This window comes from Hippopotamus amphibius, chromosome 13 (genome assembly GCF_030028045.1).
Source record: "Hippopotamus amphibius kiboko isolate mHipAmp2 chromosome 13, mHipAmp2.hap2, whole genome shotgun sequence".
NCBI lineage: Eukaryota > Metazoa > Chordata > Mammalia > Artiodactyla > Hippopotamidae > Hippopotamus > Hippopotamus amphibius.
In genome coordinates, this window is record NC_080198.1 from 4,007,871 (window position 1) to 4,026,813 (window position 18,943).

Consider the following 18,943-nt stretch of genomic DNA (forward strand, 5'->3'; position numbering starts at 1 on the left):
GGGCTTAATTTTGTCCTGTTTTTCTAGTTCCTTAAGTTGTGAAGTTAGGGGTTTTTTTGTTTGTTTTTAAGTATCCAACCAGAAGTTTATTATGGAATAATCACACATCTTAACTCCCCTTTGACCTTCATTCCACTGCACTTTCATTGCTTTTCAACCTAGGAGCAAGAAAGAGGGGTGCAGCCAGCAAGAACATTTAACGAACAGTTAAGCAATTCGTATGTGTCTGTATAGTTCAGTGATGCTACTGCAAGGGAATACAAAACCAGGCACCAGGCTCTGGAAAGAAAGAGACTTTTTCCAATCTCATTTGGCCCCTGGGCGCTGCAGGAAGTAAGGATTGTAGGCAGCATTGTATCCATAAACCATGGCATAATGTTGGCTAAGTTTGAAGTCATCACAAGCTTCCCGGTTGAGCTCATATGCAGGCTTGCTGCGTTCTTGGATTCTCTCTTGGACTTTTGCTCTCCATCTCTCTTGAGGGGATATAAAGGATTAGCATTTCTCCTGTTAATGAAGGGATAGATTTCATAGATTCCATGCTTTCATGAGATTCGTAACACAGAGCTGCCAGGGCCAAGGCAGCCAGGATGGAGAGAAGGAGCAGGCTCTTCGTGGTATCTCGGGGTCTCTCTCACCATCTCATGCAGCAGCAGTGGGGAGAGAGGCTCCTACAGGCTGGTGGTGTTGGAGGGTTGCCTGCAGAGGTGGGGGGCAGCTGTGGCTCACTGTGGGGACGGGGACACTGGTGGCAGGGGTTCTCTAAAGTTAGATTTTTGATTCGTGATCGATGTATTTTTAATGTGGGGATTTATAGTTTATAACTTTCCTCCTTAACATTGCTTTCGAGGTGTCCCATAGGTTTTGGAATGTCATGTTTTTATTTTCATTCATCTGTAAGTTTTTTCTAATTTCCCTTGTGATTTCTTTGATTCATTTGTTATTTAATAGTGTGTGCTTTAATTTTCACAGATTTGTGAATTTCCGGTTACCTTTCTCTTGTTTTCTAACTTCACCGCATTCTGATCAAGATACTCTGTATATCTTTTAAAGTCTATTGAGACTTAATTTGTGAGCTAATATATGGTCTGTCTTGGAAAATGTCCCATATACACTTGAGAAGAATGTGCATGCAGGTGCTTTTGAATGTCTTTAGCGTCTTGCTCCCAATAGGGGGAAAAGGGGTGGGAGGGGAGAACAGGATACCAGTCCTTTAAATAAATCGCTTGAAACTCACTTAGCTGGAGAGGGAGGGCCTTGCAACTACTGGGGAGGGAATGTGCAACAAAAATGGGCACCTGTCTCTTTGCATCTTTGTGATCAGAAGCAACAGTCAGTGGTCAGGGCATAGATCTGTGATATTTGGAGGACGAAGTCTTTTTTTTGCCCATCCTAGCTCCCACAAGCTGTGTCTAAGCTGCTGTAGGAACCTTGCTCACCTTACCTCCGTGTTGCTGGAGGAAGCAGTATGTAGCTGCTACAGTGCTAAGAGTTGAAATTGAAATTAAATGCAGTTTATTGTCCAAGCCTTTCCCCTGGAAGTTGCAAGACTTAAATAGAGTCCTTAGTTCCAAAATACATCAGACAGATTCTGCCAGTGCATTTGTTGTCTAGCAGTTATCAACTACTCACTGGACAGTCTCACTTTGACCATATTTCTCACTTTAATGAAACACTGTATCTTAGTATTTTGTATTCTCATGTTTGCATATTCATTCATTCATAGAACGGTTTAAGCCAAGGCCCTGTAGCTGCCTGTTCTTTGTAGTCACTGTGTTTTTAGTAAGGTCCTCTTGCTTTGGCCATATTTGCTGAGTAAACTCAAGGAAGTGTGATAAAACTATATTTGTGACTGAAGAGATTTACATTTTTCAAAGTAGTAAATGTCTGTTGAACTTACTTGATTATATCTTTCTCATTTCTGTCTCAACTCTTGGGTTTCTTGTCTATGCGTTTATAAAACAAGGAGGTCAAGAGAAAGATTTGTTTTGAGTGTGAATGACTGGGCTGGGAAAAGATGTTGCTAAATCACAAATCCCTTCAGGAGGTAGCTGGAAAATTGTTGTCCCTTATAAAAATAGAAGCATGAGAAGAAGTAATGACTTCAAGAATAGAGCTGTTGAATAAATTTGCAGTGTAGCAAAGTATAAAGTATGTGTTACCATTGAAACCATCTCAGATGACCTACAATGAAGGAGAAAGAGCATAAGTTGGGGACTTTTTTAAAATCTGAAAAACATGACAGTTTTATATCAAACTTTGTGTTCATCCATTTACTCTAGAGAGATTTAAGACTGGCTTTGGGGCAGTTGAGCAAAATTTGACATTCTGAAGACATGTCAAAATGTAACATCTGTTCTATGTTTATTATGCGTGTTTTTTCGTATTTCTTTTGAATGATTTATTGTAAATGCTTGATGATGTAAGAAATCTGAAATTAGGATTTTTTTAAATTGAAGTATAATTGATTTCAATGTTGTGTTAGTTTCAGGTGTACAGCAAAGTGATTCAATTATATGTATATACACGCATATATCCTTTTTGGATTCTTTTCTATTTTACGTTATTACAAGATATTAAACATAGCTCCCTGTGCTATATACAGTAGCCCTGGTTTATCTGTTTTATATATAGTAGTGTATATCAGTTAAGCCCAAATTCCCAGTTTATCCCTGCCCTCTTTCAGCTTTGGCAACCATAAGTTTGTTTTCTCTGTCTGTGAGTCTGTTTCTGTTTTGTAAATAATTTCATTTGTGTCATTTTTTTGAAGATTCCATACATAAGTGATATCATATGATATTTGTGTTTCTCTGTCTGACTTCACTTAGTATGATAATCTCTAGGTCCATCTATGTTGCTGCAAATGGCATTATGAAATTAGGATTTTTAAGAGATAAACTCCTTCAAGATTTAATTTATAAATGTGTTCTGCTAGAAATGTAGACTCTATTTTGGCTTTTTCTGGATTTTCAATAATTTTAATAGTAATTGTCTTCAGGTGGTTAATTTATTGTGCTCTTTTTTTCCTCTGCTCTTCAGGGTTATCAGGAACTTCATTTTGATAGACTTTCATGTGCTGGGTTCTCAGATGGGAAAGCCCCTTGTAAAACTAAGTATGATATAGCTGACATTGTTCAAAGCATTAGTTGCTATAGGTGATGGTCTGCTTTAAACAGTCTTCTTTTAGAGCAATTTAAAATATGAAAAAGAAAAGATTCTATTTTACCTTCATTTATTCATTTCTTTGTGTAGATACAGGTTTTTCACCTTTCATTTTACTTCTGCCTGAAGAGCTTCCTTCAATATTTCTTATAGGGTGGATCTGCTGGGAATGAATTCTCTGTTTTTGTTGGGAAAGTCTTTTTTTTTCTTTTTTTTCCATTATGGTTTATTATAGGACATTGAATATAGTTCCCTGGGCTATACAGTAAGACCTTGTTATCTGTTTTATATATCATAGAATCTGCTAATCCTAAACTCCTAATTTTTCCCTTCCCCATTCCCTTTCCCCTTTGGTAACCATAAGTGTGTTTTCTTTGTCTGTGAGTCTGTTTCTGTTTTGTAAATAAATTAATTTGTATCATATTTTAGATTCCACATGTTATCATATGTCTTTCTCTTTCTGACTGACTTAGTATGATAATCTCTAGGCCCATCTATTTGCTGCAAATGGCATTATTTCATTCTTTTTTAAGGCTAAGTAGTATTCCATTTCATACCACATCTTCTTTATCCATTTATCTGTTGATGGACATTTAGCTTGCTTCCATGTCTGGGCTATTGTAAATAGTGCTGCTGTGAATACTGGGGTGCATGTCTCTTTTTAAGTTAGAATTTTCTCTAGGTATATGCCTAAGAGTGGGATTGCTGGATCATATGGCAACTCTATTTTTAGTTTTTTAGGGAACCTCCATACTGTTTTGCGTGATGGCTACACCAGCTTACATTGGGAAAGTCTTTATTTCCTCTTCACCGATGAAGGATATTTTCACTGCATATAGGATACTGATTGGGCAGTTGTTTTCTTTCAACATTTTAAAGTTGCTATTCCACTATCATCTTGCTTGCAAAGTTTTTGACAGGAAGCTTATTATAATCCTTATCCTTGTTCCTCTGTATATGATATGTTTTCCCCTCTCTGGCTGCCTTCAAGATTTTCTCTTTGCTTTTCAGCAGCTGGAATATGATATGCCTAGTTTTTGTTTCTGTTTTTTGTTTTGTTATTTATCCCACTTGATGTTTTTGGTTCTTTTTAAATCTGTAGTTTGGTGTCTTACCACTAATTCTGCCAAGTTCTTAGCCATTAGAATATTTCTTCTGCTCTTCTGTTCTTTCTTCTCCAGGCATTCTGAGTGTGTTACACTGTTTGATATTTTCCCACAGTTCTTGGATTTTTATCCTGTTTTATTTTCCTATTCTTATTCTTCTTTACATTTCAGTTTAATTTCTGTTAGCCTGTCTTCAAGTTCACTGATTTTTTTTTTTTATTGACGCATAGTTGATTTACAATGTTGTGTTAGTTTCTGGTGTACAGCAAAGTGATTCAGGTATAGACACACACACACACACCCATACATACATATATATATCTTTTCCATCATATATGTGTGGATATGTATATTATATATATATATATATATACACACACTTAATTTCCATTCAGGTTCACTGATTCTTTTTTTAGCTGCTTCAGATCTGCTAATAAGCTTGTCAAAAGCATTTATTTTTTACCATGTTTTTATTTCTAGCATTTCCACTTGATTCTTTCTTATGATTTCCATGTCTCTGTGAAATTACCTATCTGATCTTACATGTCGTCTACCTTTTTCATTAGTCTTTACCATATTAATTATGTTTTACATTCCCTGGTAATTCTAAAATCTGTATCATATCTGAATCTAGTTATGATAATTGCTTTGTTTCTTCAAACTGTTTTTATTACTATCTTTGGCATGCTTCATAATTTCTTGTTGAAAGATGACCATTTTGTATAGAACAGGAAATACTGAGGTAAATATCTGATATGCTTGGAGAAGACTGCCAGTTTCCTTCTGCTAGGCCTTTAGAGTGGAATTTGAATTAATCTCTTAGGGGTTGGGCTGTGTTTAAAATTTATTATTGCTGTGGTTACCAGAGTTGACATTTGTTGTTGCCATGGAAACCAGAGGCTTCAGATTTCTCTAGTGTCGCTTATCTCCCTGCTTAGCTTTGGATTTTCTCTTTGTGCTATTTCACACAGTGAGTTTGTCTCTTGCAGCTATATTCCATTGTTATTTTTACTCAAAGATTGTGAGCATGGTAATGGAGGATGGGGGGAGTTCTGTGATGATCTGTTAAGCCTCATATTTAGGCAGGCTCTAGAACCTGGGTATTGGAGGTGTGGCCTTCATAAAACTTTCTACTTCTAGGGGTGCAGTTGTTCCTCTTCTTCCTTTTTCCCCAACTGCTGTGTCTAGGTTAGGTTTTTTAACTCCTCTCCCCCACTTTTTGAAGGCAAAGCTTGTTTTTTTTTTAATAGATTTTAATCAATAGTAGTTTATTCTTTATTTGAACTTCCTATTTAAAGCAGTCTTCTCTGCCTGTGCATTTTATTTTGTTTTTTTGGCTGTGCTACGTGGCATGCAGGATCTTAGTTCCCTGACCAGGGATCAGACCCATGCCCCCTGCAGTGGAAGCATGGAGTCTTAGCCAGTGGGCCACCAGGGAAGTCCCTAAGCTAAAGTTTTTAAAGCCTTTTCCTGCGTTTCCTGCGCATTAAGATTGTTACTTTAAAGAAATAGTGAAAATTGGGTGTAGTCTCCTTTTCTTTCTTCTAGCTATAGTGAGATTCTACCAGCGTTCTCAGGGTACAGGCCTTGGTAATTTTTTTCTTTCTTTCAGATTAAGCCTTTCATTCCATAGGGAAATAGAGGAAATAGATCTGGGCTGATTGTATTGGCTGCCAAGCTCCACAGGGGTGGGGGCAGGGATGAGGAGCTTTCTTTGCATTCTCTCAGATCCCTCCCCGCCCCCCTCCCCCCCGGGCTTAGAGAGCCTTTTGGGGTTCCTGGAGGAAAAGCCTGTAATAGGGTGGAAACTATCCTATGATTGCAGCCCCCATAGACTTTACACTCTCATACTAGCCCACATTGTCTTCAGCAGTTTGTCAAAATTTGTTGTTTAATCTTCCTGACTGCAGTGGGATTCTTTCATGCTCTGGGGGCTATAATTCCTTTGGTTAGAGAGAAAGGTTCCTTACCTTAGGGTTTTAGGTGCTTGTCCAGCCTCTTTGTTGCTCCATCCCTGCTGTGTTGCCTGTAGTTTGGGTCAGGAGACCATGTGGGTGGTGGGGAGAATGTGGTTTCATCCACTCTTTCTAAACCTTAGGAACCCACATTGTGGTCAGAGAATAACTTGTGAGACTTGCCTTAGTACTCAGCACGTGAATCAATTTTTGTAAGTGATCTCTTTGTGCTTGATGGAGTATTTATTCTGCAGTCATTGGGTGTTGCGTTATATAAATGTCTGTTTAGATCAAGTTTTTTTTTAACCATGCTATTCGAATCTATATTTTATCTTTTTTTTCCTTCCTATTTAGGTCATTTATTCTATCAATTACTGAGAGAGATGTTTAAAATTCCCCCATTATGATTATGGATATATTTCACTTCTTGTAGTTCATCTAAGTTGTGCTTTATGTATTTGGAGGCTATGTTATTACATGCATACAAATTTTAAATTATGTCTTCCTGATGAATTCTACATTTAATCCTATGAATTACACCTGTGAATGCTTTTTGCATTATAGTCTACTTTGAGTACTAAATAAACCTAGAGCAGCTTTTGTTTAGTTTATGTTTGTGTGACCTTTTCCATACGTTTTAATTGTTCTCTATATTTTTGGTGTCATTCTTTTAAACACCATGATAGTTGAATTTTTTTTTTCTTTCCATGCTACGTGGCTTGTGGGATCTTAGTTCCCCAACCAGGGGTTGAAAGTGCTAAGTCCTAACCACTGGACCACCAGGGAATTCCCAGTTCTTTACTTAGTATGATAATTTTTTTCTTTTGGTCCACTTATATTTAATGTAATTGCTGGAATATTTGGATTTACATTTGACATCTTGTATTTTGCTTTTTATATGTGCTACTTATCTGTGATGTTGCTTTCCCTCCTTTTTGGATTTATTTGGGTATTTTAATTCTGTTTTTCATTTCCATTAGCATAGTAGTTATATATTCTCCTACTGCTTTTAAATGTTTACCCTAGAGATTAGAACATGTATTTACTTTCTTTTTTTTCAAATATGTAAGGTTATTTTTTCTCAACATAATAATAGTCTTAAAGTACAAAATTCAAAAAGTAGAAAAAGTTAAAGATGGAAAGCCTTCCCTCACATCTGTGCACCAGCCACTCAGTTCTCCAGATGACTCAGAAATGAGTATCCACCAGTACAGTCATCTGGTCTCTTCACTAGCCCCCAGATGTATACTGTATTTACTGATCTGTGCTGTGTTTACTGCTCTCCAGCTAGGAATCTTGGCGCATATCTTCCTGCTTAAGCGTCTTCTTATCCTTCAAAGCTCAGTTAAAGCTTCTTTCTCTTTGAAGCTTTTCTTAACAAATCTAATGTAACTGATCTTCCACTTCTGATGGTAATCACAGTTTTCCTCCCACATTTTAGCACTTAATTATGTTGTGTTACGCTGTTTTCCTTAAGTTTCAGGTATGTAAATCGTATTTTCCATCCTAGATTGTGAGTTCCTTAAGGGTAAGACAGGATGCTTTATTTGGTCTGTGTAATGCTGAGCACAAAGCAGATGCCCCCCACATATGTGCCTATGTAAGTTGCTTCTCTGGTAATGGCTGTCAGAAGCTAGTTTTCCAAGAAATTTTCACTTTTGGTGCATCAGTTGTTCATGGTGGATATAGTTTTTAAGAGTTGCTTTTAAATGCACAATTGGAGACAGAACTAGAAGCTACTTGAAAAAATATTTGCTTATAAAATTGTGCCGATTTTCATGTATATACTTGTTTTGCATTTCATGTCACTTTAAGATTAGAATTAATGCATTATCTATTCCTAATTGTCATAGTATAAAAATATTCATTGCTGTTTATGAAATATGCCACTTTCTTTTTTAAGTATTAAGTTACTTTTTTTCCGAAAGTATTTTTCCTTGATTGTTTTTTATTATATCTTTGCAAAATTAGAAGATACTGAAAAACACTAGAAAAAAATTACCCTACTCCTACCAGTGAGAGATAAACGTTAACATTTTTTATGTGTGTACTCAGTTTTCTGTGTTTATATAGATGTTCCCCTCTTCTAAGTTTCTCACTTTGTAAATCTTAATGTTTGCTTTTCAGCTTTTCCTAAAAGGATCCCAGAACACCTTAGAAGTGCTTGAGGAAGAGTGATAAAGGCAAGTATCCAACTCTTTATCATCAGCGAAATAACTTGGTTTATAGCCAAACCAAAAAGCTTTGGTCACCATATCATAAAAAAAAAAAAAAACTAAAAAGTTGGCAAGAAAAATTTAAAGGAAAAAAAGAAAGATAATTCATATGTAATTTAAAATTTCTTTTTGCAAAATTGTTGTAGAAAAATTGTTAAAAATTTTGAGAATTTAACAGAGTAATCTGAAATACCTGGTTTGTTGGTGGCAACCTTTTTCCTCCTCTTTTTTCCCTACTTTTTACCCCTTCCCCCTGCCCCCTTTCTCCCATGTCCTTTTGTTCCCTTTGCTCTTTACCCATTTCCTCTGGCTCACATAAAAGAACTTTACTTTTCAGAGAAGCTGAGTGAATGAAAGAGAAGCCCCCATTTCCTTCTTATGAAAGCAGACTTAGCTTTACAGTTGAACTTGTTTGTGTAAAACCAGAGATCTCAATATGATTATTTGGGAAATTTTATAAACTGAGCAACAGTTATTATTCATTTGAATTTTACTACTGTCTTACAGAAGGAAATAGGGGTGTCCTGGAAAACTTTCGTATTATTGAATTCCTTTAATGCTTGCTATCTGTGACAAATTTTATGTAATTAATTATTATAGCATTACTGTCTTTGGTATTTTGGGCATAGCATTTGACCTTCCTTAATATTTGGCACAAATTGAAAGGTAGCCTTAAAGATTTTCTCTTGGCCTACAGAAAGCTTTGCCAAGCTTCACAATATTTGACAAGAAATATTTTTCTTTCTTTCTTTTTTTGAACAAGAAATATTTCTTGTTTTTGTTGATATCATAGCAATAATGCAGATGATAGGCACAAGTACCAGATTACACTTTATAGTCAATGCAACAGGTTGTTTTTCAAAATTCTTATCTAACAACTTGATGTCTAAAGCTCAGTTTAGATTTCTTTAGTGTTCCATGTTAGGTAAGTTTCTGTTAGTGTCATTAAGATATGTTTTGCCTTTGGAAATCCCAGAATTTATTACTCTTCTACCAGGTAGTCTCTGCAGCTGTGTAGATAGCCTATGCAAGCTTTGGCTTGGAAATTAACACTTTATTTCTAGGTTTTCCTAGGAATGCTGGCATTTCCTTGTAATAGATCATCATTTTGAATTTAAAAATAAATGATGTAGACAAGCTAGTGATATCTCATATGAAGTTACTTTTTTTTTTTTTTTTTTTTTTTTGGCACACGGGATTAGTTGCTCTGCGGTATGTGGGATCTTCCTGGAGCTGGGATCGAACCCGTGACCTCTGCATTGGCAGGTGGATTCTTAAACCACTGCACCACCTAGGAAGCCCAATGAAGTTATATTTAAAATGTGCCATAGTCTCCATTTTTTAAAAACAAGAAGCAGGTGACTACCTGATTAGTTTATAACACTGCCGAGTGATTTGGTTAGTAATAAATTCCTAATACATTTCTATATGAGACAGGTGGGTCATTTGGTTTTCCGGCTAACCTTGACATTGTCCCTCTCTTCATGGTATCTTTTATTCTCTTGGGAGAAACTTATTTTGTATATCTTACTTTCAAAATCAATGAAAGAAAATCATCTGTGTTATTTAACTAATGCAGTGTAAATAAGGAAAAAAGTAAGTTACTTCTTCATCATCACCCTCCTGCTTTCACATCCTCCTGTCTTCTCAGGGTCTGAATATCCTAGTGCGGGAAGAGATTAGTTGATATACGTTTTTAATGGATTATCTTGGTTACATAGCCCTTATTCTCTGAGAGGCTCAGTGCTTTGCAGAGTGAAAATAATTCAGTAACTGTTAGTCTACACTACAAACTCATGAGGGATGAGGAGGATAAATACATATACTATTGGCAACATTTTTGCCCACAAGGAGCCCCAGAAAACTCCAGTACAGGCCAAGACAGTTGTTAATCTAGTAAGATTAAGGGCCTCTTTCTTGGCTCTTCCAAAGGGAAAAGGAAAAATAAAAGCAATACACAGTCAGGGAAAGGGTAGGAGGCCCCAGTGGTATAGCAAGATTTCAGTGTGGCCAGAAAGAATTTAAGTGAAAGGCAGTGAAATTTCCCATTCTCATGGCTGCTACTCATTTTCCTAGTTTGGGAGCAAAGAATTTTGTGGTATTTAGGCAGTAGGAGGGTACTGGTGAGAAACAAAGGTCTTTAACCCTGTCAACACAAGTTACTCTCTTGAATCATGAAGAGGTTAGCAGGTGGGAAAATAGGCATGAAAGAATATGGTCAGCAGAGCCACAATGACAGTGTCCATATACATGGTAAGAGGGTCTTCTGGGCATAGTTACCAGGAAGAAAGGTCTAGTGGGTTTGCATTCCTGTCCCTTTGAACTCTAGTAGCCTGGAGGTCACGGTGAACTCTTAAATCCAACTAATTTATACCTTTTAGATTGCTGCTTGGCCAGGATTCTGCATATCCCCAGAACATGACCCCGCTAGGTGCTTCACTGGTAGTGACTTAGACTGTTCAAAGTACTTGGTGTAGTGTAGGGAGTTTTAAAGCCGTTTTTAACAAAAGGGGTAAAATGTGGAAATAAAGAACTTCCTATACCATATTTTGTCCTCCCTAGCAGGTTCTGTACATTAATACAATTTTGTTCTGTATATTTGCAGAAACTCAATTAAAAAAAAATGCTTTCTGTTATGAAAAATACTCATCCCTACCATTCCCCCCACCCGTTTTTTTGGCATGTGATTTCTGTAACCATGGCAATTGTACTGACCTTACATCTCTTAGTTTCAACTTCCTTTTAATTCCCTGCATTTAATATTGGTGTGTGGTTGCTATTTGACCTTTCTTTTTCTCTACTTTTCAGTTGTACTCAGTTACTGTGTCACTTCTTTGCTTTTGAATTTGTGTGAATACAGTTGTCCCTTGATATCCTTGGAGGACTGGTTCCAGAACACCTGCAGATACTGAAATCCTCAGATGCTGAAGTCCCTTATATAAAATGGCGTAGTATTTGCATATGACTGTTCACATCCTCCCATATACTTTAAATCCTCTCTAGAGTATTTATAATACCTAATACTAACTATGTAAATGCTGTGACAATAGTTATAAGTACAATGTAAATGCTATGTAAATAGTTGCCGGGCACATGGCAAATTCAGGTTTTGCTTTTTGGAACATTCTGGAACTCCCCAAATATTTTCCATCTGAGATTAGTTAAACCTGCAGATGTGGAACCCATGGATATGGAGGACTGACTGTCTATGGGAAGCCTCTGTTAGGGTTGACAGAGGGTTGACACTATTCAAAGAAAGAGATTTCTTTGAGTCTCTTTTCTTGATAGCTGGTATTGAGCAAAGCTCTAGTCTCTCTGAAGACAGAGTCTCTCTGGATCATTCATTCATATAGTGCCAAAAAGTCATTTGTGCTTCAGCAGAGAATTCAACTTATAAGATTTTAATTCCCATTTTCTTCTTAAAAGAACAGACCTGTCACTTCTAGTTGTCAGTGACCTTGATGGATATGAATGTTAACCAGAAATTCCTCTTTTCCATTAAAATCCACATACAGTTAAGTTGGGATATTCACTTCTCACTATTATTCTTTGAATTTACTCTGCTGAGCTTTAGCATACAGATAACTGTGATTATGGATGAGAGGAATAATTTAAATTGCCTCAGCTAGACTACATATTGAATGCTCTGTGCTCTGTTCTCTCTTGATTCTCCTAGTAATAGCTGTTCTCTCAAATATTATTATGGTTTCCAAGATGACTCCTCTAGTATTCAGTTCTACTTCTTATTGAAACTTGTAGGGATCTTTTGTTTTAAACGTTGCTGTTTTCATTTCCTGTGCACTTGTTTCTGAGCTTTTTCTCCTATTCTAGAAAATAATCATTACCCACTATCTAGAAAACTATCTTTTAATCTTCTGATTAAAGATTGCTTAATATAGTGCCTATCATTATTTGGCTAGTGGCATGTTTTTCTTTGTTTTAACACTGGAGTTTCTGCATGGATTTATAATATGAAGTTTTTTTTTTTTTTTTTTTTTTTAACATTAGATAGGCATGAAGCCTTCGTCTCACAGCTGCATGTGTAGTTACTGTCGAAGCAATGCCTACCTAATTTGACAGTCTTGGTGTGTTTAAAAATTTTTGAGTTTGCAAATAAGCGTATTAAGTCTACTGATGGAGCCTTCAGGCAGTGAACAGTTATTTGAGGACCCTGATCCTGGAGGCAAATCCCAAGATGCAGAGGCCAGAAAGCAGACAGAATCAGAACAAAAGTTGTCCAAAATGACCCACAATGCTTTGGAGAACATTAATGTGATTGGCCAAGGCTTGAAGCATCTCTTCCAGCACCAGCGCAGGAGGTCATCAGTGTCTCCACACGATGTGCAACAAATTCAGGCAGATCCAGAACCTGAAATGGATCTGGAAAGCCAGAACGCATGTGCTGAGATTGATGGTGTCCCCACCCACCCCACAGCTCTGAATCGTGTCCTGCAGCAGATCCGAGTGCCACCCAAGATGAAGAGAGGGACAAGCTTGCACAGTAGGCGGGGCAAGCCAGAGGCCCCAAAGGGAAGTCCCCAAATCAACAGGAAATCTGGCCAGGAGATGGCAACTGTTATGCAGTCCGGCCGACCCAGGTCTTCATCCACTACTGATGCTCCTACCAGCTCCGCTGTGATGGAAATAGCTTGCGCTGCTGCTGCTGCTGCTGCTGCGTGTCTGCCAGGGGATGAGGCATCTGCAGAGCGGGTAAGTCTTTTAGATTATCTGTTAACTTATTATTGTTCTTTGTATCTAGGACTCTGCAGACTTTGCTTAGGTGACTAAAAAGAGGTATCTCATCAAGTACCTCAAAGTTGTGGCAAAAGATAGTTTCCCTTTTCATTAAATAAGTGGGATGAGTAATAATCATTATAGCCAATAATGAATGCTTATAATTATATTCCTAGTTGCTTCCTAACATATTGCTGTATTTTATTTTATCCTTTCGCTAAAACCTTCAGTATACTTCATGTGCTCTTCATGTATTATATTAAAAGGCTCAGTTTTATGGTAGAGGAATAAAGATGTTTTGTTGTTGTTGCTTCAGTTTTGCACATGAACTGATTTTCTTACATTAATGAAGATAACGCATAAGGTTCTAGAATCTGGGTTTGTCTGTGCTTAGCCTGGGAATATACTAAATTGCTTATAATTTCCATACACACTGTACCACATTGTTAGCATTCAATCTGCATTTTGCTTTCTACAGTAGAATGTATACATTCTTATAATTTATTCTTAATGAACAGATTTTTTTTTTTGGTCTGCCTGGAAGGAGAACTAGGTGTAACAAATTCAGGGAAAACTCCATTCATATAACTCTAACCTCATCTCTCAGTTAAGGTTTGTTGAGGCGCTAAACTGTTTCAAACTAGGGTTTGAAAACTCAAATACGTGTAGCCAGGCAGGTAGTGACGATGAGTGAACTCAAGTGTCAGAGGCTTGGACAGACTGAAGAAAGTATGTGTCTAAAGGGGCATTGTCGTCTTAGCTTTAGATGATTGTTGTAATTTAAGACTGTGAGTCCTGCCTTGTCTGGGCTTCTGAATTTTCATGAGAAACTAGAAAGTTAAATGAATAATCTCATGGTTTTTAACATATTGCACAAGCCAAAACAGAACGTTTGTGGGCCAGGTCTACCCCTTAGTGTCACCATCGTGCTATCTTTTGGCTTTACTTTTATGTATTCCTTAAGGCTTTTGTGATAGTAAATCACTTTCATTCTGTGTCAGTTTCTGGTGCCAGTAAGTTTATTTTACTAAATATTTAGCCTAGAAATCTAAATATTGAGTCTAGTACCTTTAAACCTCTCCTATCTAAAAAAGACACTAAGAAGCAAACAGGTAGTGGACAGTAAATCGTTTTAAGAAGTTAAATGTGTCAGAAAAACAGATCCACTAGAATAACAGAATCATCAGAATGATTCACTTCATTAAAATTGAGTATAAATGAGGAAAAGTAGCATGTGTTTATGCTATAATATATTTCAAGTAAAAAGGACATTCGGTCATCAGTTATGCAATCTAGTTGACAATACAAACTAACAGTGTGACGGTAAAATTTGTCTTAATCTGTACCAGAGAACATTAAGAAATTTATTGGTAGCGAAATTCTAGAATTACAGACTTTTATGTTATAATGAAAAAGTGTAAGTAAAGCATTTTTTGTATGCATTTATATTGTTTTGAAAACTTCTTAGAAACAGAGCCAAAGGAGAATCTTTTTTCATGAAATTGTTTTTTTAATGTCTTTATCAACTTTATTCACATATACTTCAGTAAAACTCAGTAATTTTGTGTGCCATTTCATTAGTTTTGAAAAATGAATAGTCATGTAACAGCAATCATGATATAGAACATTTCCATCACCCCAGAATGATTTCCCATGCTCTTTTGCTGTAGTTAGTCCTCGTTTCTGTAACCAGCCCTTGGCCCCTGGCAACCACTGATTTGCTTTCTATCACTATCGTTTTGCCTTTTCTAGAATTTAATGTAAATGGGATCGTGTAGTGTATAGTCTTTTGTGTTTGGCTTCTTTTGCTTGGCATAATGCTTTAGAATTTAGTGGGATGATTCAGTGTTCTTGCATCTTTTTTTTTTTTACTGAGCAGTATTCCATTGTGTATCTATTTGTTTATCCATTCACCAGCTGATGGTTGTTTGGATCATTTCCATTTTCTGGCTATTATGAATTAAACTGCTATGAACTTTTGTATATGGGTCTTACAGATGGTCAGTAAAAGTTTTTATTAACAAAAATGATTTTTAAAAATACATACTTTGAATATTTTATTCTATTTTTATTTTTAAATTTAATTTTTTTTTTTTTTGGCCACACTGTGTGGCTTGTGGGATCTTAATTGCCTGACGAGGGATTGAAGCTGGACCCCAGCAATGAAAGCACTGAGTCCTAACCACTGAACCACTAGGATATATCCCTTATTTTTTGAATTTTATTGACATATATTTGAATATTTTATTTTAACTTAAAACCAAGGTTGTCTTACATTTTATTTTCATTTTTAAGTTGAAGTATAGTTGACCTGCAATATTACATTCATTTTAGGTGTGCAACAGAGTGATTTGGCATTTATATACATTATGAATAGATCACCACAAGTTAAGTAACCGTCACCATACAAAGTTATTACAATATTACTAACCGTATTTCCTATGCTGTACATTACATCCCCTTCACCCATTTTGCTCACCTTCCCACCCTCCTCTCCTCTGGCAGCCACCAGTTTGTTCTCTGTATCTATGGGTCTCTCTGTCTTGTTTTTAGGTTATATATATAAGTGAACTCACACGGTATTTATCTTTCTCTCACTTTTTTCACTTAGTGTAATAACCTCTAGGTCCATCCATGTTGTTGCAAATGTCAAGGTTTCATTCTTTTTTGTGGCTGAGTAATATACCATTGTGTGTATATATTCATTATCCATTTATCTATCAGTGGACACTTAGATTGCCTCCATATCTTGTCTGTTGTAAATAATGCTGCAGTGAGTGTAGGGGTGCATATATCTTTTCAAATTAGTGTTTTCATTTTCTTCAAATAAATATCCAGGAGTGGAATTGCTGGATTGTATGGTAGTTCAGTTTTTAATTTTTTGAGGAACCCCCATACTGTTTTCCATAGTGGTTGCACCAATTTCCATTCCCACCAATAGTGCGTGAAGATTCCCCTTTCTCCACATCGCCAGCACTTGTTATTTGTTGTCTTTTTGATGATAGCCATTCTGAGAAATGTGAGGTGATATCTCATTGTGGTTTTGATTTGCATTTCCCTGATAATTAGTGATGTAGAGCATCTTTTCATGTATCTGTTGACCTATCTGTATGTCTTGCTTGGAAAAATATCTCCTCAGGTCCTCTGCCCATTTTTTAATTGGATTGTTTGTTTGGTTCTTTGATATTGAGTTGTGTGAGTTCTTTATATATTTTGGATGTTAACCCCTTATTAGATATATCATTTGCAAATATCTTCTCCCATTCAGTAGATTGTCTTTTCATTTTGTTGGTGGTTTCCTTCACTGTGCAAAAAAAGCTTTTGAGTTTGATGTAGTACCATTTGTTTATTTGTGCTTTCATTGACCTTGCCTGAGGAGACAAATCCAAAAAAATATTGCTAAGACTTATGTCAAAGAGCACAGTGTTTTAAAAACATAAATCTACTATTGGACTTCTGTTCCTTTCTTGTACTCATTGCATGGACTGTAATTTCTAGTTTTAATTTTTATAAAGTGGAGTGATAACTTAATGACACTTGTAAAGCAGTTGGGGACAGGATCTTAGGTTTTAATAATCTCTTGAAATGTCTTGCCCACCTTAAATTCATTTTTTTAAAAGCAGCTTACCTTTATTAAGTCTTACAGTGCTTTACTTAGTTTTCGTAGAAACAACAGCCATTTTTCAGTAGTTTCTAATTAAACCATGTAGTATTTAATTATAATGAATATAACAAACTGATGTGGGAGCAAGATGTATGTGGAAGTACTAGCCATGAATACTGATTATCATGTGGGGCATAAAGTCCACATGTCTCTCGGAGAAAACAGAGAGTTTAAGAATAATATGACTAATATGACACATTGGTTAACTAGAGATTAGTCTGGAGAACTTCTACTCTGTTGTATCTTAGTATGTGAGATTGATTGTTTCAAATTCTAAATATTGGCTCCTCTATTTTTGTATCTTTTTTTTTCTCTCTTGACTCAAAGTTCAGAGTGTGAATGTTGAGTTGATTTTTAGGTGTATCCATTGTGTTTGAAAGCCACTTGCTTTTGCCTTAGCCATCTGCCACATAACCAATCTAGTTTTTAAAGTAGATTCTTGGTCTTTAAGCTCAATTCCTTTCTTTAAAAAAATAATTCAGATTTGGCAAGTATTTATTTGTGCCTAATATTTGCAAACCATAGCTTTGACCTATGTTGGAAAATGGGACCTGATTGGAACAGTTGTGACATGTTGAATACAAAGGTTCTGTATTCCCTTTCGTTTCAGGTTTATTAATGTCAGTCTTTTTCTCACAGAAAGATCTTATTGACATATTCAGTCTGCTCCTGTACTTGTATTGAAATGTTCTCATCTCTCAAAGTAAATATGTATGTACTTAATAAATATATGCCGTATATATACTTGGTCAAATTAACATTATTTAAAGGTTCATCTTTAAATTCACAAAGGCAGATTGATATAGTCATAAGCAATTTTATCTGTAAGTGTTTTGTGACTTGAAAGATAAAAAGTTAATTTTTTTGAATTGGAAAATAATATGCTCAGTGTAGAGAACTTTGAAAATACAGGAAAGCAAAAGAAGAAAAAACTATTGCCAGTGTTTTGGTGTGTTTTCTCAATATGTTACTTAGATATGAAAAATACATAGAAGAAAATTTAAATTTATTTTTATTTAGTTTTATTAAGATTAACATTTTTAAATAAAACTGGAATCTTATTAAATGCAGTTTTTGGGTTTTTTGTTTTTTTTTATATTATTTTTGATTAAATTTCTGTCATTAGCATTTTTAGATATTTATAAATGTTCTTTATAGATTTTTATTGATTGCATCATATTATATTTTGTTGTAATGCCATTATGTGTTAACTATTTTTAGATATTCAGGTAGAGATGGAGAAATGAATTTATTTAAATTTTCAGTATAATTTTCTTTATGTGAAGCTATATGAAATATTAATCAAGATTTATTTAGGAGTACCTAGTGGTAGTGATGAGAATGATAGGCCGCCATTCATTTTGTGCTTATTATGTGGCAGACAGTGTGTTTAAACAAATTATGTAATTTTCTCATTAATTCTGAAACAGCCCTCTTTTTTGTATTTTCCCTTTTTTGTTGAGGAAATAACAGAGGCAGAGAGCAGTTAAGTATGCCCATAATTTCACAGCTAGCATATTTCCAAGTAGAGTGTTTCAGAACTGAAATAATAAGTCTAGACCATTTATATTTTGATTAAATATGTTTTAGTAACTGCTGAGTGCTAGACACTATCTTGATTCGAAAACTCTTTTTATCTATCTATCATACCAAACTCTCTCTCCATTTTTATGTACTGGGCATTGATCAGAGGAATCTGGGAAAGCTTTGAAGGAGGGGCTATAGGATTTTGATGTGGGTAATAGGTAGTAAGGATATCCTCTACATTAAAGACGTTTTGGAATAAAAATAACGTTTTTTTTTTTTTTTGTGTAAACTTACACTCTCTCAAGGTATATTATGGACTTGAACAATAAGGCCTGTGACATTTTGGGTGATGTATTGAGAGAACGCCTAGTGTCCACAGGGCGTGCAAGACAGGTGCCATGTCCTAGCTTTGTCTCTGTCCCAGCACCTAAAAGGACAACATTTTACACACAAATACCTGTTGCAAAACTAGCATTTTAGGGTATTTACTGACTAATAATCAAGTCCTCTTCTCTGTCTGCATCTTTAATGTTCTGTTCTTTCAGGTTTTAATCATAGCCCATACCACCCTGTTCACTC

At 35.8% G+C, this 18,943-nt stretch overlaps 1 protein-coding gene and 1 pseudogene across 4 annotated transcripts in view; one reads left to right on the forward strand and one right to left on the reverse strand.

Annotated features, from left to right (window-relative positions):
* The window catches only part of TMCC1 (transmembrane and coiled-coil domain family 1), a 221,740-nt gene that overhangs the window by 45,869 nt on the left and 156,928 nt on the right, over positions 1–18,943 (forward strand). For 2 of the 4 annotated variants that reach the window (XM_057704386.1, XM_057704387.1), the window contains 2 exons: positions 8,351–8,406; positions 12,875–13,149. In XM_057704386.1, coding sequence (XP_057560369.1) covers positions 12,916–13,149 — 234 coding nt within the window. In that variant the 5' untranslated portion in view covers positions 8,351–8,406; positions 12,875–12,915. Of the gene's footprint in view, positions 1–8,350; positions 8,407–12,451; positions 13,150–18,943 lie in introns of those variants that run through there. The other 2 variants (XM_057704385.1, XM_057704384.1) reach the window with 1 other exon arrangement.
* On the reverse strand, positions 307–1,021 carry LOC130835103 (matrix Gla protein-like; annotated as a pseudogene).